Source organism: Betta splendens, chromosome 22 (assembly GCF_900634795.4).
Source record: "Betta splendens chromosome 22, fBetSpl5.4, whole genome shotgun sequence".
Lineage (NCBI taxonomy): Eukaryota > Metazoa > Chordata > Actinopteri > Anabantiformes > Osphronemidae > Betta > Betta splendens.
The window spans coordinates 6,697,710-6,722,372 of NC_040900.2; the positions used below are offsets into that span (position 1 = coordinate 6,697,710).

The 24,663-nt window shown below is 49.5% G+C and overlaps 3 protein-coding genes across 5 annotated transcripts; 1 reads left to right on the plus strand and 2 right to left on the minus strand.

Moving 5' to 3' along the window:
• The first annotated feature begins 483 nt into the window (after positions 1–483).
• On the plus strand, positions 484–2,839 carry LOC114848999 (growth arrest and DNA damage-inducible protein GADD45 beta-like). The gene is made up of 4 exons (XM_029139985.3): positions 484–644; positions 1,194–1,295; positions 1,386–1,602; positions 1,783–2,839. The coding sequence occupies exons 1-4, from the start codon at positions 607–609 to the stop codon at positions 1,885–1,887; spliced, it is 462 nt and encodes a 153-aa protein (XP_028995818.1). The 5' UTR covers positions 484–606; the 3' UTR covers positions 1,888–2,839.
• Positions 2,840–3,838: 999 nt separating this feature from the next.
• Positions 3,839–10,030, minus strand: gng7 (guanine nucleotide binding protein (G protein), gamma 7). 3 transcript variants are annotated; one of them, XM_029139268.3, is made up of 4 exons: positions 9,880–10,030; positions 8,283–8,416; positions 7,499–7,613; positions 3,839–7,348 (listed from the first exon to the last, which is right to left on the minus strand). In XM_029139268.3, the coding sequence occupies exons 3-4, from the start codon at positions 7,577–7,579 to the stop codon at positions 7,223–7,225; spliced, it is 207 nt and encodes a 68-aa protein (XP_028995101.1). In that variant the 5' UTR covers positions 7,580–7,613; positions 8,283–8,416; positions 9,880–10,030; the 3' UTR covers positions 3,839–7,222. The 3 variants fall into 3 exon arrangements, with proteins under 3 accessions (XP_028995101.1, XP_028995102.1, XP_028995103.1); XM_029139269.3 differs by lacking the exon at positions 9,880–10,030 and adding an exon at positions 9,691–9,873; XM_029139270.3 differs by lacking the exon at positions 8,283–8,416 and having other exon boundaries at positions 9,880–10,024.
• A 1,757-nt stretch (positions 10,031–11,787) lies between these two features.
• Positions 11,788–23,903, minus strand: diras1b (DIRAS family, GTP-binding RAS-like 1b). The gene is made up of 3 exons (XM_029139066.3): positions 23,724–23,903; positions 17,016–17,357; positions 11,788–16,769 (listed from the first exon to the last, which is right to left on the minus strand). The coding sequence occupies exons 2-3, from the start codon at positions 17,322–17,324 to the stop codon at positions 16,482–16,484; spliced, it is 597 nt and encodes a 198-aa protein (XP_028994899.1). The 5' UTR covers positions 17,325–17,357; positions 23,724–23,903; the 3' UTR covers positions 11,788–16,481.
• Between the last annotated feature and the right edge of the window lie 760 nt (positions 23,904–24,663).

The following is a 24,663-nucleotide window of genomic DNA, read 5'->3' on the forward strand; positions in this document are numbered from 1 at the left end:
ATGTTGTCTTTTCTTATAGGTGTCTGACTGACATGAATGAATAGAATCCACTGTTAAATGACACGTATCACAGTTTCACTTGGTTGCTTTTATGTCAACTTCTGGCTGTTGTGTGCGCATGTTGTGACGTTCCGTTTTATAAGAGCGGCCCGGTTGCATAAACTGGTGTTTGCCCTCAGTCCTCCACCAGGTGTCAGTCACACCCTTGTTATCGTCGGTCTAAGTTATACAAACTTTGGGACGTTATGAAAAGACGCGGCTCGTGTTGCACAACGACAGTTGGATCCGCTTGTTTAAGATCAGATCTTTGGTTTTGCATTGTTGCATTTCCTTAAAATCGCCTCTTGCGCGCGCTGGACACGTCACATGGCACAAAGAATGACAAAACATTCTCGAGTAATCACTTATTAAAACCGCACGAATCCTCCGGGCGCACAATGACAGCGAGAGACGCTGGGTTTGTTCTGGGCCAATGGTGAAACGCGGGCTGGTTTCGGTGCCGCCCTCGTCTCACTCCGGTATAAAGACTGTGACGCGGCGTCGCCAACAACAAACGCTGCAAACACTGATCGGACGCGCAGGGGATTCGGGAGTAACAGGATTACTATGAGTCCAGAGGAAAGCTTCGGATCCAGCGAAAACAGGTACGACGTTTCGCTTTTCCTGCACTCGTGTCGGATTTAACGCTGGTTTTACGTCTTTGAGTTCTTTGTGCGTAAATCACGTGATGGGTTTTACCTGAAATGAAGTAGACGCAGTTCTGGCAGGTAGATTTGGTTCAGTACAACTTAGTTCAGTAGTGAAGAAAAGTGTTTAAGTTAATACTGTTAAGACATTATTTACTACAGTTTAAGTGTCTTAGCACTAGAACTCACCCAGAACTTTGTCTGTTAATGCATGAATCGATTATTATTCATTTTATGATGATGCAAATTGTATTCACATTTTATGGCTTGCATGTTGCACACCCTGCAGCCAGGCTCCTATGGCGACATGCAATTTACACATAGACGGGGTTAAAGTCCAAATACCTGCATGAAGTATCACCATTATGTGCAAAAGTGAAACCGATGTGCCCGGTGGATTCATGAAACCTACCTGCTCTCTGTTTATTGTGCCTTGGGTTTGACGTGGCCTCTGTCTGGGTTCACTGCAGGATACAAAGGGCTCATGTCTCTGTGTTTTCCCATCAGGATGCAGTCGGTGGGTCTGGCTCTGGAGGAGCTGCTGGTGACGGCACAGAAGCAGGACTGTCTGACCATCGGCATCTATGAATCAGCCAAGCTTCTAAACGCGTGAGTTGGAACTGTTACAGAACATTAAATATGTGCTCATCTGTCGTTGAGGGCCTGAAACTGAGCTTGTTTTCGTTCTTTGCTCCTCAGGGATCCGGACAGTGTGGTTCTGTGCGTCCTGGCTGCCGACGATGAAGACGACGTGGGGCTGCAGATCCACTTCACCCTGCTCCAGTCGTTCTGCTGCGACATCGGCATCACCATCCTCCGGGTTTCTGGGGTTCAGAGGCTCCGACAGCTGCTGGCAGCGGTGCACGCCAACAAAAACCAGGAAGAGCACGGAGACTTCCACTGCATGCTGGTTACGGTGTGTTGACTCTTCACAATATTTGCCTCTTATGTAATGGGTTGATAGGCAAAAAGGCTTCAGTGGAAATGCATTAATGCAGATCGTTTCCATGCAGTAGCTTGAATGCAGGCTCATGTTTCTTCTTCTTTATATATTCCGTGCTTTGTGATTCTAAATGTGTTCATGCATTCCTCACAGAACCCTCAGGTTGACCACTGCAGGCTACAGGAGGTGGGCACGTACTGCCAGGAGAGCCGACGCCTCGACCAGTGGGTGCCTGAACTGGTCCTACACGAGCGATGAGGGGCCCAGCGCCAAGTCGCCCACAAGCACGCGAGCTCCAGATACGGATACCGTGAAAGTTCGGATGTGCTTCGAGCAGGGACCTTCTCAGAAAGGCTGCCCTGGAAAAAAACCAGCAGGAACCGAACAACCCCTACAGTGGCTGGCGAGTCGGTGGTGGAGGACACTGGTGCTGTGCAGATTCCCACCCAGGCCGTTATTTTTACACAAACATAGGCTCCTGTGTTGTACCGGGGGCCATGCTCAATGTTTCCGGGGCGTGGTATTAGTAAAGAGGAGGAATAGTAACTGTGAAAACAAAACCTTCACACCCCTGCTTAGCCCAGACTACCTACGTGCTTCAAAAACAACTGGTCAGGAATGTTGCAAGAGTGAAACTATGCCCAACATTCCTGTGCATCCTGCCATGGGAGAGTCCTTGGAGATTGTGTGTGTGTGTGTGTGTGTGTGTGTGTGTGTGTGTGTGTGTGTGTGTGTGTGTGTGTGTGTGTGTGTGTGTGTGTGTGTGTGTGTGTGTGTGTGTGTGTGTGTGTGTGTGTGTGTGTGTGTGTGTGTGTGTGTGTGTGTGTGTGTGTGAGTGAGAGAGAATGCGTGGTATGCGTGCGTGGACGGCACTCGTGTCTTACTTTAGAAAGAGACTGGGCGTGATGCGTGTGCGTTCTGCAAATGAGCAGCTGAAACTGCAGAGGAGTCGTCGCCATGGAAACTGAAATGGAAAAGATAGAGTTAAGTCGCACAGAATGCATTGGCATCTTGCGTGGATGGGGGTGCGGAATGAACTGTGTCAACTTTAAATTATTATTGTGCAAAAGACTATTTGTGCCTTCAAGAATGTTGCCTTTTGATAAAATGCTGGTGAACTGATATTAACTGGTTGCATTGCTAATTTATTAATTGTATCAATTGTTTGTCTAACTATTTATGGTCATTAAATTAATTTGTTCTCTACAAATGGACTCGTTTTGTTGAGGTTTCTGCTCACATTTCAAAACAAAAGCCCGGCGTGCGTCACGGAAGCAGCTGAGTCACGCAACTGTGTCGGCCTGTAGTAATGGAAAGAAAGATGCACGTACACGCAGGCCAAAGCTTTTTTCACTGAGCCCACAGCTCTATTGTAGTAAACAGAAGTCAGGATGACAAACCGGGGTGGAGACAGAAACTTATTGTGTTGGGACAAACCAGCAAAACAAGTGGGAGCAGCTTGGGGGGAGGGGGTGGTGGTGCAGGAAAGATGCAGTAACAAGACATTCTATTGCATTCTTTAGAGTCATTTGCTGATTACGTCTGTGCGCATACGTTTATCATGTGATGCGCACAGACCTGCAGAAGCGTGCAAATAACCCTATGCCTCAGTACAGTCACATGATCAGGGAGCAGGCGCTCCCCTCTGCCCTCCTTTCCCTCCACCCTCCGCTCTCACATGTCTGTTCCCAGCTGCGACTGCAGCGCCGCGGCCCAGGGAACATTCAGGCACATGGACCTCCCATTTGTTTACCTTCTGCCGGACGGGGGCGTGGCCGCGCCGGGAACAGATTCGTGATTGGCCCGTGGTGGTTCAACTTTCGATCTGATTGGCTTTTGCTCGCGGAGAGGGGTTTGGGGAAAGTGAGGTTTGAAAGTTGAAGGAAACTCGTGAGCGTTGGTGGAAGCTTCAAGCAAATGAGGCGGGCTCGGAGGACTGAGGTGGTTCGGGTGAGGGAGGTTAACGACCTCTCTGCACCCACTGGGACGCACTAGCAGTCCACAAACAAACAGCTGCTCGACAAGCGTTTGCAGCCGTTCCAGTGGCTCTGTGGTTCTTACAGCTCCTCATGCACCGCAGTCCTGCTTGTTCTGCACCTACAGCTCCTGATTGGCTGAACACACCTGGTCCAGGTGCATTGCATCCAGTGTTATTTAATTAGTTCGACACTTGGTGCCGTGACGTCACAGACATGTCATGACACAAAAGCATGTTTTATTATATCATGTTTTTATTAATGTTATCTACTTCTCAATTATTGTCTTTTTTTCAACAGCAATATCCACAAAATATTAACAGTGTGCAAGAAAACATGAGTTATGGCACATCAGAGAGAACAGTTACAAAAAATAGATATATTTTCTCCATAATCAATCAAGGCAAAAAGATACATATACCGTATGCATACTCAGGAGAACAGAACAGAACAGATGAGTGTGAGATTGGATATGAAAGTCCTGTAGGAGCCTCGACTTGACAGATGATGATGATGAGTGTCACACCAGTGGTTTCCCACCTCGACCACCTGGTGTCAATCAAACTCCCAATCCACTACGACCAGTGATTCTCTGGTTGAAGCCCAATCGGCCGTGGAATGATTGTGAAACAGAACCAGCATCTGTAAGACATCTGTGTCTGCTGATGTGATGTGATATGCTTGTCCTGGGTTGTGTGAGTGTTCTGCAGTTGTGATTCTCTTTCAGTTCAGCTGCACGTTGCATTCCCGCATCAAAAGTCCAAAGAACTCTGGAATAAGATCTGTAGATGCAGCAACGCTCCAGGTTTGTGACTAATACCGAGGCCATAATCGGCCGTAGCTTCAGAAGTAGCTTCCCACGCTTCACCTGCACAACTCTAGCGCGTGGCGCTATTCTCTCTCCCTCTCGCTCTGCTTTTTTTGACTCCTCTCCAAAGTGAGCGCCCGCTCGCGCGCCCGACGGAGCCGGGTCGGGATCACCGCGACCTGAAAAGGCAGCAGCGCCGCGCCGGCGTGACGCGGCCGCGTCACACTCTGCACAGCGCCGCGGGCACGGCGTGTTCTCACACACCGTGCCCTGCCGGATCATCCCTCCACCGGTGCACGCCCACAGGCACGCACATGCACACAAACGCAGACACGCACATCGCCTGCCTGCTCGTTCTGTTCTCTGGGAACAAAGGAACAGGCGAGATAAAACGGGGGGGCTTGTACGAGCACACAGCGTGAGGCTTAAAATCAGAATCAGCATCTGCATGTGATCTTGAGAGTCAACTGATTGATACCACCGGCTGATGGTTAACATTCCTTTGCAGAGTCCTGCAGGTGGGGCCTGATGACCTGCTCACTATGGAAACTACGCCTCGGTTTTGCAGCAACTAACTAACTAAGAGATCGAATGCATGAATCAATAGGCTTTAAAAATGCAATCTGGCCAAGATAAAATGAGCGGATGAGGATCCGTGAACACACACCGGCACCTCTCGTCGCCTGCACAAAGGTCTGCGTAGCCCAAGGGTCATGTTTACCTGGTGACTGGAGATCAGAAAAGCGCTGGGATTTACCAGATCAGCAACTGCAAGTCGTGTTCCTACAGCCCCACCCCGCTCCGCTGCCCGGACAAAAGCCCCGGCCGAGATGCTGAAGGGTAACAATGACGGCACAAAGCTCTCCTTTCAGCAGCCAACTGTCAAATCCAGCCTCGCGCCTCCTTTAACCCCCGGACCCCCTGACATCCGTGCATCCACGACGGAAAGAGCGACTGCACGAGCGAGTGTAGGTGTGAAACCAGCTCTGTGTTAAAGGTGATCCTCCACCAACAGAGCTCACAAGGCTTCATCCTCGGGTGTTCGTTTTTGTACATGTGGTTAAAACCAGCATCCGATATTGCAAACCTCTAAAACCTGAATGACAACATAAAAAAGTCAATGAAGACGGACATGATCGATGATGGAGCAGATGAAGTAGGACTAAAAAAAAAAATCCAACATCCACAGAGGGAAGGTCTGTGTTTCCATTTGATATTTTACAAACACTGTACAGGGTAATACTCAACTGACCAGGTTCCATGGACTTTATAGAAAGAAGGAAACTCCAAAATAAAACAGCTACTCTTCAACTTATCACTTCTGCACACGTCTGAAAGAAAGTTTATACACTTGATTTGCTTCTCTCAACTTCATGTTTTTTTTTCATCCCACTTCAAATTTTACAATCAAATTTTGGTTTTTCAGAGAGAAGGAGCATCGTGGAGGAGAGGAGGAAATGGAACGGGGGCGGCCGCTGTGCCCATGAGCAAACCGGTCCCAGTCTGGGCTGGTGTCGAAGCAAGCCGTTATACTGGGAAGACTGGTAACGTGTTCATAACCAGAATGTTACTGTTTAAGCACCGACACCGCCATCTTTGTGCTAACAAGCTATATCTTAAAAAAAACAAGGATTTGAGTGGAGAAGGAAGGAAAGGGTGAGGGTTTACTTCCGCTCTTTACTTTTGGGGTTTCTCCTCCAGCCATGCAGACCGATTCTCAACCCCGCCCTCTCTCAGGGTAAAGCACAGGGAGGCTTGATGTACAGTAGGAACCTTTGTTCAGGCTCCTAGCAGGCATCTGGTTAGGTATTACAACCAGACCTCCTGTTGTTACTAGCAGGAAAAGAAACCTGATCGACCAGGATCAACACCCGGGTCAAAGCAAAACAATCAAAGGATGTACAATAATATCTTATCCGTCACGTAATCCTTCAAAATATCAAAACATACATTGAGTTCACAAACAGGTAATTCTTAAGAAAAATGCAGTAAACGTCCGGGGTTAATAGCTTAAGTTCTGTGCGGAGTGGTTCGTCGCGTTCCCCTCATAGGTGCAGACCTGAGGTCAGCTTAGACATCGGTTTCGACCAGCTGCAACAGCAGATCAGCATCTAGAGGCGGGTTTCTGTACAGGTTGGCACAGCTGGAGTTGAGGCCACAGGCAGAGACGGTCTGTTCAGACAGGTTCGGTTGGGAACACGCTATCGCCCCATGAAGGCAAAGGCTTCTCAGAACGTTTAGCTCCCGCAACCAGTGAAGCTAGTGGAGCTTTTAATGGGACGGCGTGTCGTGTTCGGCTCGGCTACCGCCCGCTCCCGGTGCCCACGTGCCTCCACCCACTCCCACACCTGCCTATGGCACAGCTTTTCATCCATCCTCCACCCGACCCCTCATGTCACGACAAAAGCCAACTGATCCCAGCCTCCAACCGGTTATTAATGTCCCAATCCCTTTTTTTTTCAAGTTAAGCTGACACTTAATTTACCAGCATAAATGAATGTCACCAAAGCACCTTGGATCATAGTGATCTCAGCCACTGAGCATGTGACACCTGCCCCCTAGCGGCGGCTCCGGGTATGACAACTTTCTCAGCGTGGCTATTTTGGGAGCGTGTGTTTCTATGAGTGTGGATACTTGACTCAGCCCTGTAGTATTCGTCAGAGCTACTGGTGTGTTGGCATGTGTGTCTGGGGATGGAATTTAGGCAAATAGATGTGTGCGTTCATGGGTGTGTGTGTGTGTGAGTGTGTGGATGCGCGTATGCACGTGTGTGTTTACGTGTGTGTGAGGGCAGGAGGGGCCCAGGCAGCTATAGGATGATGCAGGGCTTCTTGTCCTTGAAAGGGTTTTCCGAGGTGGGAACCCCGACCAGCAGGGGGTCGCTGCGAGCGTGCTGCTCACAGTAACTCATCAGGTCGGCTGCAGCTTTAGACACCTGGAGGGAGAAAGGACAAGGGTTCACGGAGGAGGAGAAGAAGAACGTGAACTCAGCTACACACGCACGCACATACACACACACACACACACACACACACACACACACACACACACACACACACACACACACACACACACACACACACACCTTAATGCGCTCGATCCCTGCTTCAATCCTCAGCTGTTCAACCAGTTTCCGGGCCTGGGCGATATTATTAGTTGTAGACATGCTGATCCATCAGAATACGCCACACAGGAGGAAACTGAAGCGGAGAGAGAGGAGAGACAAAGATACGAAAAAAAATGTGAAGCACGCGGACGGCAGCGGGCGTTTTCACCCAAGCGTGTCCACGCCTGAGGTGGATACGCAGGGAGAGGACGGGCCGGGCACAAGACATTCTGAGCCGGCACCTTCTCTTAATGCCACACTTTTGAGCTCAGCGTAGCGTGTCCGCACAGCGTGTTTCCAATGATGTGCCTTTGTTGAAGTGGATCGAGTGAATTAACGTGACGTGGAGGCACACGCGCACGTGTCAGTGTGGTTTGTTAGGTTTATTTTGCAGAGAATCGTGAGCTTTATTCTGCATCGCAAAAGTGAAGCACAACAAAGGTCTTCTCAGACTGTAGGAGCAGTTGCTTATAGGAGTTTGCGCTGCGTTACAGCGCCACCGTGTGGTGAATGTGTGTTTGTGCAACATGATCTCAGAAATGATTGCAATTTTCAAAAGAAAATACAAATGCATTCAACATCTTCTATGATAATATCATTTAGGCTTATTATTCTGCTCACATTGTGCACATACGGGAAAGCAAATCTGGTTAATAATCTGGTTAAGTCACCACAACAATAGGTCTGGGTTTGGTTGGATGTGATTGATGGACTGCGCACACACATGCACACGGCGTTCCACAAACCAACAGAGCATCATTACCTGACTGACGGTGTGCAGACAGCACTCTTCCTGAACACTAATGCGACTGGACGGAGAGGACGGCGGTGGCGTAAAACAGCTGCCAAGTCAAATCGACAGAGCCGGGTGATGGCTGAGCTCGCATTGGCCTGCGTCTGTGCAGAAGGAGAGCCGGTGAGGGCGAACAGGTGAGCTGGCTGTGATATTACAGAGCGTGAACTGCGCTGAACTCTGGCCTAGGCCAAGAAGAGGCCCTTAAACCTCAGGGGCGACTCCCCTCGGACACAGGCTCACATCACTCCTCGCGTCCCTGAGAATCACTACGGGTAATAACTCACGGCGCCTTCGCTGGTCTGCCCCTCTCAGGAGGAGAGTCCTGATTTAATTACTACTTCTGTGGAGTAGTTTGAGATTTGTGTCTGTAATTAGAGTGTGTGTGTGTGTGTGTTCTCTTTATTAGATATGACTAAAAGGCCACAGTAAAACACAAAAATCATGATACAGAGCTGAATCTGCATCAGCCACACTCACACTATGTAAAACGAACTGACTGTTCTCTGTGTTTACACGCTGTCAGCGTTTTCAAAGTGAACGCAAATGGTGGTTTGGCTCAGCCTGCGAACTTGCAGAGGCCAATAAACGACCGGAACCGCGTCTCTCGCGCCCTGGGGACGCCGAGGCCCGATGCTCCGGCTCGTGCAGCCTGTTGATTTCCCAAACTTTCTGCCATGTCGCAAAAAACCCTGCGCCTCCGCACGTCGCCAGATTAAAAGCGCGTTCGTGAAAAGCGGACGCCCTGAAGCACGCACGGCATCCTACCGCGAGCCGGACGCCTCGTCGGAGCGGATCGGGCCCCGGTCGAGCACGCGAGCGCACGGGCAGCTCGCAAGACGCGCAAAAAACCCCACGCCTCAGTCTTTATTGATCCGAGCGGCTCCCGAGCGCAGATCGGGCCTGCAGCACGAAGCCATGTCCTCCAGCACAGGCCGCGCTCCGCCGCTCGAACCGCGAGCGAAAAACACAATGCGGGCATTTTGATGGATAGAACAGCGTGTCCCCGCCGTCTCCCGTGGACGGCCACGCAGCACACGCTAACGCACGGGCGCGCACATCGCGGGCGGACGCGTTATTTAGGAGCCACGGACAGAATCCCGACGCTCTACATCGCTTGGTGTTTGCAAACAGGCCGTGGATGTTAGCCGTGGGAGCGGGGTGGTGACATGTTTTACAGGAGGCAGAGCTCCTGCGGCCAATTTAAACCCATCCAGCGACTACGGGCGCGAGACTGGGGGCGCATGCCTTTATGTGCCGCTAATATGCAAATGGATCGGCGGACGGCCTACTATAATATGAACATATCCAGAGGTTCTGGGCGACAGTGGCGCGTGCATCTCGCGTCCAGTCGAGCTGTAGGAAATCTTCCACTGACCCTGTCCCCGGTCCTCCCCACCCTCTCTGCCGGCAAAGGGCTGGGGAAATCCGGATTCGTGACACCGATGAAGCCCCCTCGTCGCTGCAGCCGCTCTCGGTGGCGAGAAGCCGGGGTTGCAGAGGCGCGCGAGCACCTTACGGTTACTAAACACGGGCAGAAAAATACCCCGAAAATCCCCAAACTCACCTCCGAATGCGCTGGATCGGTGATTTAAAGGGCCAGATCCGCTGGTTTCTCGCCCTCTCCGCTCGTTCACTCCCCGTCTCCGCCGAGCCAAACGCCTCCCCCTCCGTTACCACTGTCTGTCCACTCCTCTGCCCCCCTCCCCTGCCTTCTTTCCACTCTTCCTCCCCCTCCTCCCCTCCATCCAGTGACAGCAGCTTTAACGCAAGGGCTCCCAAAAACAGATCCTCCACAAAGTACCGTAAATGGGTACGTTGAAAATTCTATTCCCATAAAGGACGTAGCGTTTGCTGGAACGAAGCCCACTAGAAGCCGTCTGCATCACCTGAGCGCGTGTCAAGCGCAGGTTGGGTAACACTCGCATGAATGAAAGTCCCGAGTTCACACGATCTTCCTCCTTCGTTCAGTGCTGCTCATAATTCAACAACGAAGGCAACATTTGCTGAATTTCCTTATTAATATTATATTTTAGGCACTGGCTGGTTTTCTTTTTCTTCCCATTTGCAAATCAAATCACATTATAACTGGGCTGCTGCTCAGGGATCAGGTAATTTATCAAACTCAGCTAAGAAATTGAATGAATTATTTTACTGCATATTTAATGAACAACAAACACATTCTCCTGTGATTTTCCTCTAATATACACTTTGGGTACATTTCCACATTTTACACAATCAAGGTGCAGTTAGTGATTATATTCAATAAATTCTCGCTGGACCTTATCTGGACCCGACAGATCGACAAATCTATTTCACATATAACAGACAAATCTCAGTTCTATCATTGTCATAATTTGCGTGCAACCGGCAAAAGCGTGCGTCGCCCACGACAGCGAGCCCAGGTGCGGTTCCGCGTGCGGCCACACGATGGCGCCACGGGCCCATCGGCCGCCCCGTCTCCTCCAGGGAGGTGTGGGCCGCTCCTTCCATTCTATTCCTGGCAGGCCGCGCGCAAACACGCACCCTCCGTTTCCACCGAGCCGCTCGGCCCACTCTTCCACACGGAGATGAAAGTGCTGCCCGGTTATTGACTGGGCGTCCAGTCAGACCTGCGACACAGGCGCTGGTGATGTGCAAGATCCCGTTTTGACGCGTGTGACGATGCCGTCATGGAGATTCTAACCTACACAGCCTGCACGGAGGCCTCAGCGTCTGATTCTGACAACAGGAGGAGCTATTTATAAGGCAGCCTCGTTTTCAGTGATGTGTGAAACTGCTGATGCCTGTTTCTTTCCTCTACCATTTCTAACCTTTTAGCTTTCTCTTTCTCCATTTCTTCTACTCTCCCTCTGTCATTGCTCTCACTCCCCCCCCCCCCCCCCTCCTCCTCCTCCCCCCTCCCTCCCTCCTGTGTGTGTTGCTGAGGAGGCAGTAGGTTACAGTGGATTACAGCACCGCGCTTCATTCCTAAGAAACAAGCAGTGGAAGCCCGTGTGTGTGTGTGTGTGTGTGTGTGTGTGTGTGTGTGTGTGTGGACAGGGGAGTCGCCTCATTGAGGTCCAGCAGAGGGGAAGCCACGCTGGCCTGGGGGTGAGAGCTTTGGTCCGTCTGCGTGGTCGTACTCTCCAGCAGCAGCAGCAGCAGCAGCAGCCCGGGAGACCTCCGTCTGTCGTAACACATCTCTGTCCCCACCGGGGCCCTGCCACACGCTGATGCGACAACCGTCGTCACTGTCACACCGTCTCCATGGCAACCGGAGCATGCAAAGCATCCCCCAGCAGATGTTAGAGAGTTAGGAGACAAGTGAGAGCGGAGGGACGTAGGGAACTGTGAAACCAGACTTTTTATACTGGACTGGAAGCGTAAACAGTGTTCACCATCTTAGAGGGAGTATTGATTCTTATAATTGCAATGATGAATGATAATGGTTTACTGTGAAGTTCTAGGTGACAAATCAAAAAGACAATCAGTCCTCAGTTCACATTTTTATTAGGAAAATCATTTTGCAGATTTGATTATTATCATCTATGTATATATATATATTTATATATGTTATTTTCAGTTATTCAGAGGATGCATCAGCACAGTATATCTTAATAGGAAGACTATTGCTAGAATAAATATTTATACATCATAATTAGTTAAATAAAAAAAAAAGATCCAAAAAGAAAAAAACAAAGCGCAAGAGTAATTTACAAAAACAAGATAAACCATTTGCAAAACTGAAGCCATAAATGTTGCTGAGGAATTTATTTAAAAAATACAAAGATGATTCACAGTTTGTGTCCTTGTTCTCATGCTGGCTGGAACACCAATAGGGACCATGCAGGAATTAAGGGCCAGAGCGACAGGATAGTACCAAACACATCACCCACGAAGTCTATATGCTCAACCTTAGGCCCGTCAATCTGAGGAAAACCGCTAGTGCGGATCTGAGGAACTCCAGCGAGATGGAAGGAGTCGAGCTGGAGAGGTTGATGAGGTGGACCTCCAGCCGTCAAATCCTCGGGCACGAAGCTCGACCGGACAGGACCGTAACCAGCCCTCGGTGGTAGAAATGACTTGTGTGTCCAGGTTATGTTTCCCTATCCTGCTATGGAAGAACACATCACCCTGATACCTCCTCACTGGCAAACAGCTGAGCTGGTCTGGTCCCAGTCCAGCGCCAGGACGAGGCCCGCCTACAGATGACTATGGAGATCCAAAGTGTTCCGGAATAATCTGAGTTCAGATCTGTATCAATTAGTTGTTTTATTAACCTTTTACAGCAGTGGTGATATTTATAATTTTAGTCTCATTTGTTCCAGTGACAGTTAATACCAACTTTTAAAACAAATATAAACTTACATAATTAGCTGCTGCGTGAGTAACATGGTGGCTCTGTCCTATTGGCTTGATTAGTGGACAAAGTCTGTTGATAAAAGTGCCATTACAGAATATATTAGAGAAAATATATTACATAATAAAATGCATTAAACCCCAAAATAGGTGGATGAACATTCATATGATCTCATTCTTATTCATATATCTAACCTTGGACACTTTGGGTCTCCATACATGTGTTGTTTTTCTTACAGAGCGATTACAGCGCACTTAGGAACGAAACCAAACTATTTAACTTCACAACAGCTTCTGAAGTCGGTACAAAGTCGTCATTTTTGTGTTGCCTTTGATTGGATGCGTTGCCTACGAGGAGGAGGTGCGGGCGCCTCCGTGGCCACAGCCTCCGTCTCGCTGCACACCCTCCTCCTTCATCTCTGGAATATTAAGTCCTTTGAACAGTATTTACAGCTATCTACAATCAGAAAGCGTGAGCAGGCGCCGCCTCGGGCGTGTTCACGTACACAAACGGAAGGCGCGATATGAATGCGGACGACAGCTGAGCCACGGCCGAGCGGTGATGTACAGCAGAGAGAGCAGGCCTGTGTGAATGTAATGTGTGTGGAGATGCACGCGTGTCTCACAGAGGTCATGCAGTCTGTCTGTTCTGCCTCGTGTGTGTGTGTGTGTGTGTGTGTGTGTGTGTGTGTGTGTGTGTGTGTGTGTGTGCGTGTGTGTGTGTGTGTGTGTGTGGCGCTGAAGGATGACTCATGCAGAATGTGTAGGCTTTCTCCACAGGAAGGCTTCAAGACACTTGATGAGACACACACACACACACACACACACACACACACACACACACACACACACACACACACACACGGTAAAGTAATGCAAATAGGTGGCTGGTTGTGCACATACTGTAAGAGGACGGTCCTGAATCATGCATCAGCATCAACTCTTGCCCAGAAACCCACCGACGCCCCCCCCCCCCCCCCCCATTCGTGCCTTCTCCTCCCTGGTCTCGCCACAGTCCCTCCATCTGAATCCTATATGGGCCACGGTTAGAGAAGCTGCCCTCCATATCCTCCACTACTTCTATTAATAGCACAGCTCCCTCCCTCCAGCGCGCTGTCCGCACCGCGCTCGCACGCTGCCTCATTGTTTGCGTATCATGTTCCACGCGGGAACATGAACAGCGACAGTCTCCTGCAGACGTCAGCAGAACAAACGCGCGTCCGTTTGCACAGAGCCGACCGGACGCGTGGGGCCGAGGCGGAGCGGGGCGTCGGATCCGACCACAGCTGGGCCCGATCGCTGCTGATCACTTCCACTCCATTGTTTCTAGCTCCGTTGCTTCGGGTGGATGCTTCCAGCTGTTGGTGCCCAGAGCCTAACCTCACAAATAGAACTTAAAGCATAAACGGAGCCCTGCTTTCTAACGGGTCAGTACAGTACACAACATGGTGGAAACGCTAGGTACATATTCACATTGGTAATATGTGATAGATCTGAAGAGTATGAGTCAAATACAATATCTCATCAGCATCGTCATTAAGCCGTATATTACAGTACATAGCAACACTGAACCCTACTGTAACAAGATTTCCTGCTTCCAATGGACTCATGTCCAGAACGAGAGCAGGTGAAGATTAGCTTTACATGGGTAACATCTTACTTGAACTACTAATATTTATAGTAACCGCACAGCTGAAATGGTTCTACGTGGATTTGGGGACGTGAACAATGCATTCAGGACATGATACATGGTGCTAGATCTTCAAGTAAAACGTCACCCTAAAGTGCCCAGTTGTTGATTCCGCCGCACGCGAAGACAGAAGGAGAGAACGGTTGCTGTGCTTTCTTTAGTTTTTTTGTCTTCCACATGGACACAGTTAAAAAGGGGGCGACTGGTCCGTGTCTTTGGGTTTTAACAGTACCGGAGCAGGTTCTCCTCCATCCGCCTGAGAGATGGAGAGACGTAAACATGTGATCTGAGGCCGCTTCTCGCTCGCTCACTCGCTCGCTCGCTCGCCCGCCGTCCAGCGGAACCGCCACCCGCGGCCGCTGAGGACGGAAGACGAGCAGAGCCAGCGGGTTCTGACTTCCGTGTGTTTAAAGTCAGAGCGGATTTTTGCATTGGCCCTAATCTACTTTCTTGCATCGAGAGCTGCCCGCGACGATGCCATTGTTCCTCCGTGTTCAGGACTGGTGGGTCGACGTGAGCAATGGAAATTGCACAAAGGAAACACAAAGAAAAAAACCACAAACATGTACAAACAGACATGTCGGTAAAAAAGTATTGTGCTTTTGGCTGTCCTGTGTACGCTGTGTACAATAGTCAGAGCTCCTGTGTGTAAATATGCACTTTGGACGTAGAGCAACGGCTCCAGGAGGTTCTGTGATGAGCAGAAATCAGTAATATGACAAATGAACGCGGTGTTTGGATGACATAAAGTGCAATGTGAGGGCATTTAGGCCGAGTGAGCCCGGGTTGTTTTCATGTAATCCATCAACAGCTGTGTTGCTCAGACAATCACAGCAGATGTGTGTGTGTGTGTGTGTGTGTGTGTGTGTGTGTGTGTGTGTGTGTGTGTGTGTTTGACACTTGATTGCTTCGGTGTGTGTGTGCGTGTGTGTGTGCGTGTGTGTGTGTGTGTGTGTGTGTGTGTGTGTGTGTGCGTGTGTGCGTGTGTGTGACTCACTCTGCGTCCTGTTTACTGATGCCTGGATGAGTGTATGTGACCAAACCAACCAACAGAAAACAGATTCAGGCTGCGCTGAATCATCCACGGACACGTTTTAACCTCCACCCCTTCTTCTCATCATTATTATTATTATTATTTCCCTCTGTGTGCTTTTATATTTTTCTAAACTTTACACGAATTTAAAGAGCTTCTCAAAGCAAACCAATGCGGAAACAAAAGGCAAAAAAGAGAAACCTCCACGTAAAAAGTGCCAAAGCGAACTAACATTCTCCACCCCTGACAAAATAAATCCCAGCTCTGTTTCTTTTTCTCGCCGGCTTGGCAATGATTATCCCAGTGTCTCGTCCTCAAGGCAGACATATTTCTGTTCAGTTCCTCCAGAGCCGCCCCAAACGAGACAAGAGTCTTAAAAGGATCGTTGCGTTGTATCAGTAGCGCGTGTACATGTCCTGTCACTGGAGAGTCTTTGATAGCATGACAGCTTGAGGAGTCTTTTTTTATCTTTCAGAATGAAGAGTTCTCATGACAACGTGGGTGAATTTGTCCTCTAGCCACATTTAAGCTCTAATGCGCCGAACGTCAGCCTATTGGTGCGGCTGCTATACTAGTCGGGACGGGGCGCGCGTGAAGGGAGTGGAATACATTTAAATATCCTGTGTGTATATACAGAGTCCAGTCCTTCCAGTCTTTCCCACCGGAGCAGCGAGCGTCGCTAACTGTTACACGTACGTTATGCTTCTCTACAGCTGTTATAATAGGGGGTCTGTGGGTGGATGAGGAGGAGTCTGGGTGTGGGCTGGGCTGAGTTGGGGGGGGGGCTGAGAGAGGCAGTGAGCGATTAGAGCAGCCGGGGAACGTCGGGTCTCGGGTCTGGTGGCACTCGGATGATGCGGAGGCCCACGCCCACGCTGCTCCCCACTGTGGCTGACGTCCACAGGTTTCCGTCTGTGACGAGTCTCCGTCCGCGTGAGTCCTGCGCTTGTGAGTCAGAGCGACGGATGATGAGCTTCCTGTCGCCTCCTAGATGTTTACGCCCAGTGATGTGTCGAGTGAGTCTCTCGCCTCGCCTCGCCTCGCCTTCGGCTCCTTCCCCTCGGCCCTCTCTCCACCCCCCCCCTCCCCCTGCCGCTCCCCGCATTTACATCACGCTGCACTTGCCCTTCAGTCTCTCCGCGCGGGACTGCTTCCCCGAGCGCTTGCCGTCGATGTTGAGGCTCATGTTCCTCTTCTTGTCCAGGTTGAGGAGCTCCTGGAAGAGCTCTGTGACGTTGTGGTTGGTCTTGGCCGACGTCTCCATGAAGGCGCACTTCCACTGGTTGGCCTGGGCCTCCCCGTCCTTGGTCTCCACCTCGCGCTGGGTCTCGTCACTCTTGTTGCCTACGAGCATGATGGGAATAGCCTCCACGTTGCCTTTGATGGCCAACACCTGCAGCGAAACATTCACATATAATTTATGCAAGTATTTAACACATAGCAATTACAAACGTGGGCTTAATAGGCTTAAAATGATAACAAGCCTTTTGATGACACTCAAACTATTAATGCTTTTATGTAAATCTGAAGCTTTAGATTAGTAAGAAATAAACTGCAGAGTTGAGACAGTGGGTGTAACCTCACTATTAAATCCCCTTCCTCCCTATTTGCATCACGCACCCGCTGACACACTCCCCACCTGTTGGTAAATGGGCTTAAGCTCCTCCAGGGACTGTTTGCTCGTGATGGAGTAGACCAGGATGAAGGCGTGGCCCTTGGAGATAGACAGGCGCTGCATGGCCGGGAACTGGTGGCTGCCCGTGGTGTCTGTGATCTGAAGCGTGCACACGCTCTTGTCACAGCTGATCACCTGGCGGTAGGTGTCCTCCACCGTGGGGATGTAGGTGTCCCTGAACGTGCCCTTCACGAAGCGCAGCACCAGGGAGCTCTTCCCCACTCCGCCCGCCCCGAACACCACCACGCGATAGTCGTTGCTCTGCTCCGGCATTCTGCCCCCCTCAGGCTTAGGACAGCGTTACACCTAAGAGGTCATGGGATAGAGCGAGAGAAGAGGGTTATAAGTGGCAGACGCAGGAAAAAAGGAAGGGGACGTGTTGCCAGCACTGGACCTGAAAGGCTCTCTGCGGCACCGCGGCCTGACTGGGAGCCAGGCTACAAATTAGAGAGGACGGACTTGGTGAGGATCCAAGTGCTTCACCTGACGTGGACATTTTTTTTTAATCAATAGTCACCGTTTGAAGCCCCAAAACATCCCAGGGTTCCCTCACTCGCCAGCTTCGGCAGCTGCAGCAAACCCTCGAGGAGCCGGAGACAAAGAGTCCTTTCTCGGCCTCTAGAGGGTGGGCACAGTAATAGGAGCTCAGGCACGATGCGGAGTCATTTGAAACCACAAACGGCAACAAGCTTTACAAATGACTCCACACTGCTGAGACAACAGCACAACCACAGCTGCACATGAAGCCATCCATCCATCCATCCATCCATCCATCCATCCATCCATGAATCCATGAATCCATCCATCCATCCATCCATCCATCCATCCATCCATCCATCCATCCATCCATCCATCCATCCATCCATCCATCCATCCATCCCTCCCTCCCTCCCTCCATCCATCCATCCATCCATCCATCCATCCATCCATCCATCCATCCATCCATCCATCCATCCATCCATCCATCCATCCATCCATCCATCCACTCTTAGATGTGAAGTACTCGTTATTCACAGTATTACCTGCAAACTCCCACATATGCATCTAAACGATGCCCTCACACTTAATCTATTGCAATCTCTGTGAGTGCTTGTGCGTCTGCCGGGTGTTGGCTCATGATTGTGTATTGTATCTGTTGCATTATTTATCCGCTGTGGCTCTAAACTTGCTCTAAGGTCCCACAATGAGATACTCTCTCCGTTTGCGACCATGCAATGCTCTCCGAGCTCCAGCTGTAATGAAACAGTAAATTGACATCAATATCAGATGGAATAAGTGGATTTCTGTCGTGCCTTCACTACTGGAACTTGCTATTGATGTGGGGGCCCTGTAATTGCATTGCAGAGCTCTAGATAATATCAGTCATGAGGTCCAGAATAAATAGGGATTTGGGGAGTGCCTCTTAAGTTTTATGGTCAATCTATAGCTGTAACTATGGGTGACACATAGGAGTGTTTTATACCCACGCAGTTCAATCTGCATCGTCCCTCCTGCGCCGACTGAATGCTAACAGTTTTAATCAGGTCTGGAGAAGCAGGAAGGCGTGAACGGTTTTCTGGTGATTTAGGGTGATTATCGAGGCTGGCTTCCTTTTGAGATGGCAGAGGATGCTGTCAAAAACGTCCCAAACGAGATGTCACAAATGATTGTCTGAACGCCTAAGCCTCCTGCCTGCCAGAGCGAGCGCGTCGCCGCTGAATGGCGACAGATCGTTGTCAAGCCGCGGGAATGAAATTCAGTTTAAAACTAAGACCGCCGAACGTCTTGGTTTTATTAAGCGACATCACCAAGACGCGGAACGCAGTCGCAACGTCGCTCGTCTCCGCTGCCTCCGATTCTCGGCTTTAATGAGGCCTTCAGTCACTCGCAGCTGCCGGGGCTGCACGCAGCGGTTCCTGCTTAGACCCGCTTTATGTCAGACGGACACAATCCCGCGCACGCTGGCCTCGGCACCGACCGGCCACTTACTGCGCACGGCTTCACAGGCCAAATCTGATAAATCATTTTTTGATTATTGTGGCTCGCGGTTTTTTAATGCTTTTGGCCGTCCGTCCGTTTAACAACACGGCGCTCGCTAAAGCTGATGTGGTCAATCAGTTTGTGCTGACAACAGACTTAAGTGAGTTTGTGTTTGTGGTAATAAACTCCATATGAATGATCTAAGTCTTTCAGCCCATTGGCTCATTCACTCGCACTGTTTTCACCAAAACGATTCTGAAACTCCCAAATTTACAGAGACAAAGCTACTGTACTGTCGGCTGTAGCTGGTGAATGGAGCAGCGAAGGGCTAAAGGACAACTTTTCCCCGTCTCCTGCTCCCTCACTCGCTGGGTCTCCATGCTGGTTGATCGATAAACCAAGGCCACTGTGGTTTTGATCGATGGGGCTTGTCTGCCTCACTGTCAGCCTGTCATCCTGCAGTGCCTGGTGCCGGTTTGGGTTTTTGGTTGGGGTTTTTATCTCTCCTTTCTCTCTCCTGAACTAAAATTAGCCACCGTCAGCAGCTATAAGTGAGCTCACAGGTGAAACACACCCTGTACATCTGCTCCTTTAGCGCTCGTCCTTGACACCGAGCCTCCGACACGCCCCTCGCTCCCTCTTCTTCCACGTCCCTCGCTTTATTTGAGGACTGCAGTTCCTTAATGAATTAATGGTAGACTGTAGATGCATGTGTGGCAGCGCGGCCAAACTCCATTAGCAAATAGTGTTGGCATAGACCGAACAGGCCTCCTCTCCTCTCACTCAGGAAATAGATGTGACACAGCCGTCTCCGCTCGTTTATTTCGCAGTGCGAGCAAGGAAATGTCACCTTTGGTGGAAATATGCACATAATTTCCCACAAGAGAGCCACTTACGCAGCGGCACAAAGGAAGCGCATTAAGCAACATCAAACACAATGCCATTCAACAGATCAAGAGCGTGATTAAATAGACACCCACAAAGCGGTCCCATGGTGTCCTGTGGAGAAGGAGGTTTTAATCACGCCACGGATACAGGAATGTTGTCACCACGCCGACACCTGGCGACGGGCGATTTGCAGGATCAACAGATTTGCGGCTGGAGGTTGCTCTAAATCGTTGACCACAGGTGCTCACGCATACACGGGCATCACATCACAGCATCAGGAGCTGGAATGAAGTTTTATTAGCTGCCAGACTGTCAGATGGTGTACGAGCTTGAGAGTGTGTGTGTGTGTGTGTGTGTGTGTGTGTGTTTGTGTGTGTGTGTTTGTTTGTGTGTGTGTGTGTGTGTGTGTGTGTGTGTGCGTTCCACCTCGTATTTTTAAATCTGTTGGAGTTCATTTTACGTTTCACTGTGTGTCTGTTGCAGGAGGATGATGCAAAGAGGAGAAACCTTCCTTTCTGTCAGACTATCACAGGTTCTGCTTTAACCGGTGGCGCCGAGCAACGTTAACTGTAAATCCACGCTGATTAGCTCGGTTTAGCATAAACGGACAACCTGACATGAAAGGACAGAGTTGCTGCTTTGCATATAAAACTAACGAGACTAATGAGCTTGTGCGACTTTCCCACATGTGCAGTGCACGGTGACCGGGCGTGTGTGTGCTTCTCCCTGCTGTTTATGAATAGACTCCTGCATGTGTGTTACACTGTACACGTTGTGGTCTTGGCTTAGGAGCTAATCACTGGGTTTAACCTTCCCGGTGCTCCTGGCCTTCTCCACACTGACCCAGTTTCCAGGACTTAAGGTACCAGGGGTTTCCCAATAAGACGATACACACTCAAGTCATTCCACACATGCCTCTCAGGCTGCACTGACACTAATGCTGTGGCTTAAATACTAGCAGAGCCAAGCAGGTAATAATAATAAAATACAGCCGAGGATCCATCTACACATTAGCCTAAACAGTCAGCAGCATGAATCTGGTTTGATCTAGACATGAATAAACAATGAAGCTCTCACCGTTTAGTCACATGAAGGTTTTACGTTGTTCACACTTCCTGGAATACTTTCGTCACCAAAGCTGCAGTTTTCACATTCCCTTCAGTGCGAGGTGTCGCATGCTGCGGCGATATTTTCGGTGAGAATCTCACACCTTTGTGTCAGATTCTAATTTCCACGCCTGATTTATAAGATGGCACCGCTACAACAATGACGGACAGGGAGATAGAAGAAATGTCCTCGATTGGAAGGTTTGTTCTCATCCACACAAACGATCACATTATTATATTTTACATGATGACTTTGAGCGATGTATCTTCTAAACGATGGATGGGGCATTTTCCCATGGCCTGCTTCTCTCTACCTGCAGATATAGTTTCAAATAGTTTAAGAGGAAAATTGATTCCATCAACAAACACATTAACCTCAGTCCAGCTGATTTACGCAGCAGTTTTACACAGAACTGGATGTTAAGTGAGCTTAAGAGTTTCAGCTTGACCTTAGGGACCCTGTGGTGCAACACAACCTTCAGATTTAGACTATGACAATAGTGAAACTATGAGTTTAAATCTGCATGAAACTATTTTTAGAAGCTCTGAAGGTCCCGACCCGACTAAGACACTAATTACCGTCTGGTGGAGTGCCTTGACTGCAGTGACAGATGGCGACGGGGTTGGTAGCTTTGGACCGACTCCACTGGTTTCCACAGGAAAGATCAACCAGACACAGCCTTCTCATAATACCGGTTGATCCAGGTCTGATAACGGCGCAGATGGTAAAAAGCAGAAACAACGAGGGAATTCTGCTCAAGACTGCGCGTGACGCACTCGTGACGCAGTCGGGATCATAAGCGACGGGCCATTAACTCAAGTTCCACTTCTCACTTCTCCCAATTTCTTCTTATACGTTTTAAAGACTGATGACATTCTACATCAAATGATGCAAAATGTCAATTATGCAGGTCACGCTGTGCATAATTGACCAGAACAGCTACACTAGTCTGCGATTAGTTATGCAACAGATCAAGAAGATCCTGCCTAATTTCATGTGTAATGAAGACAGCATGGACCTTTCAGAAGAGCTGGTGCAATCACAAAAAGCTGGAACCCTTTAGCATTGATCTGTTCCAATATTAAAGCAGACATTATGCAGCATACAGTTATACACATGTATAAATAACTCAGCACTTCACCGAAGTTACACAGTCATACTTAAACACTCCAGCGAGTCAGCTGCTGTATCTGAATCAATAAATGTTCTAGCTCACAAACCATTTGAAACCAACAACTAGTGAAGGTTCACAGCCACAACGCGTGCGCCGCTCTCACGCGACGCAGCAGCGGCGGCGGCGGCGGCTGAACCTGGTTGAATTAACCCCGTTCAACGCCTCTCCTCTCCATCTGCCTACAAACGTGGTTGCTTCACCTGCGTTTTCTGGTTTACTGCAATAAACCTGTGAGAGCCTGCGTCGTTAAATACAGTAGATCGTGAGCTAGTAGCAGAAAATACGCCAAACCTCTGGCACCTGAATGGGACTTAAGCATAATGATGTTTCTGCTATTAGGGTACTAACATCCACGTCACCTCTCTCCAGCATCAGCTCACTCCGTGGTTTTCCCTATTGAGTCATTTCTTTGTCCTGCCTTTGCAGGGTGAAGTGTTCTTACGCAACGGTGCTGTGGCCGTTGAAGACAGACAAACCAACAGGACAGCGAGGCAGCACCGACACGCCCCCACACTTCCACCGCCCCCCCATCCTCAGCCAGCACATGCACAGCACACGTAACAGTGTGCTACTCTCAGCCGCGCACGCTGATGCTTAATCATAGGATTTACTGTCATATATCGCTTTTTCTCACACACACACACACACACACACACACACACACACACACACACACACACACACACACACACACACACACACGACTGGTGATGTTCAGCGCATCCAGGAAGTGGAGTCATACGCACATACAGACAAAAGGCCTAAATGATTCACAACTGCCTTTGTATGTCATGATGCCGCTGGCCTCCTGCCATGAGACTCCCAACAAACAGCACAATCAGGCACTGAGGAGGAGGAGGAGGAGGATGAAGCATAAAGAAACGCGGATCCAGATGGAGGATTAACAATGACATTTGCCACAGAAATCGGGCTTTATGCGTCACGCGGGCGTCATTTTTTTTTTTCAGAATGCAGTCTGACGTTGACGTGCATCTCGGCCTCGGACATAATGTGGAGGAGGGAACGGCAGGAGAGGGTTTGTCCGGGCGTCCGCAGATCGGTGCGCAGCGCCATTACAGACCACCCCACTCCGCTTGGTTCATTCATAAATACCAGAGGATCGCCATCTCGCAGCGGTGCCATCATTTCGCAGTCGCAGCGACCCCCTCCTCCTCCTCCTCCTCCTCCCTCCCCGCATCCCCTTCCTCCACCTCCCTTCACTCCTCAAAGCAATATGATAATCCCGTCGCCCTCGTCTCTCTCCGCCGCTGACTGCCAATATGGCTGTGCGGGCATATGCTACGTACAATTCACACAATCGAAGAGGACCGACGCCAGTGCGAGTCGTGACGAGACCTGGCGTGGACGCTTCTGAACGAACCGAAACGGGACGCAGGGGGGAAAAAAAAAAGCCGAACACGAAATGAGATTTGCTACCCGGTGTTGGCCGTGAACGTCAGGAGCCGTGCGCGCACGACCGCCAGCCACCGAATACCAACATCTATCCTCCATGCAGGATGCGGGGATGTGCGGCATCTCCGTACCTGGTCGTGAAGTACAGCTCCGCTTCGGGGTCGCCCTTGGTTTAGACGGATGAAAGACAAACGCCGAAAGCGTCTTAAAGCATTTTACGCGGTTCATGTAGAGCTCATGTCGTCCGATTTCCAGCACCACCACCACAGCAGACTCTCTCTCTCTCTTCCTCCCTCTCGCAGATAGGACGTGGGAGGTGCTATGCCCTCTCCCTTTTCTGTCCACACTTGATTTTCTTTCAGTTCATACACTTCCTAGTGGTTCGGTGCCAGGAAAATAAGCTATTTAAAACAGGGCTCTACTAAAGAAATCTCTTTCATGTAGGGATGTGAAAAGAAGTTCATGGAAGAAATACGAAATCTGGATGAAAAAGCATTAAAAATAAATCACAGTAAAGCAAAAATAAAATCATACTGTAGTTCATTTCATTTGATTGTGTCAATGTTTTTGTGGTCCAGTGAAGTGTTCCTGAGCTGCAGTACCAGAATCATCTCTATGGGGCTAGAGGAGATTTATTCCATTTTACTTTGGCCAATAGCTGCAAAAAACCTAAAAAACTTAAAAATAAAATTTCATCAGAATAAAAGGTTTGAATTGTCAGCACCACTAGATCAGCTTGGACAATCTGCATATTTATCTTAAATTTTTAAAACACGCTGCTCCAGAAATCCAGATCAGCACCATGGACAGTGAACTCACTGTCTTTCATCATACTCCAGCACCATGGGGAGACCCAAAAATACCCTAACGAAGGGAGGAACACCATAGAGCAAAGACTATACTCACTGTATCACAAAAGAGGAAGGGCTGGAATATACGTAACATGAATATAAAAATCAAGGCTATGGCAGGCTGTGGTTAAACAGGCACCCCAGGCTAGCATAACCATCCCTCAACATTACACCTTACATTGGTGGAAATGTAAAAGCTGATCATGTAATTCAGATCATC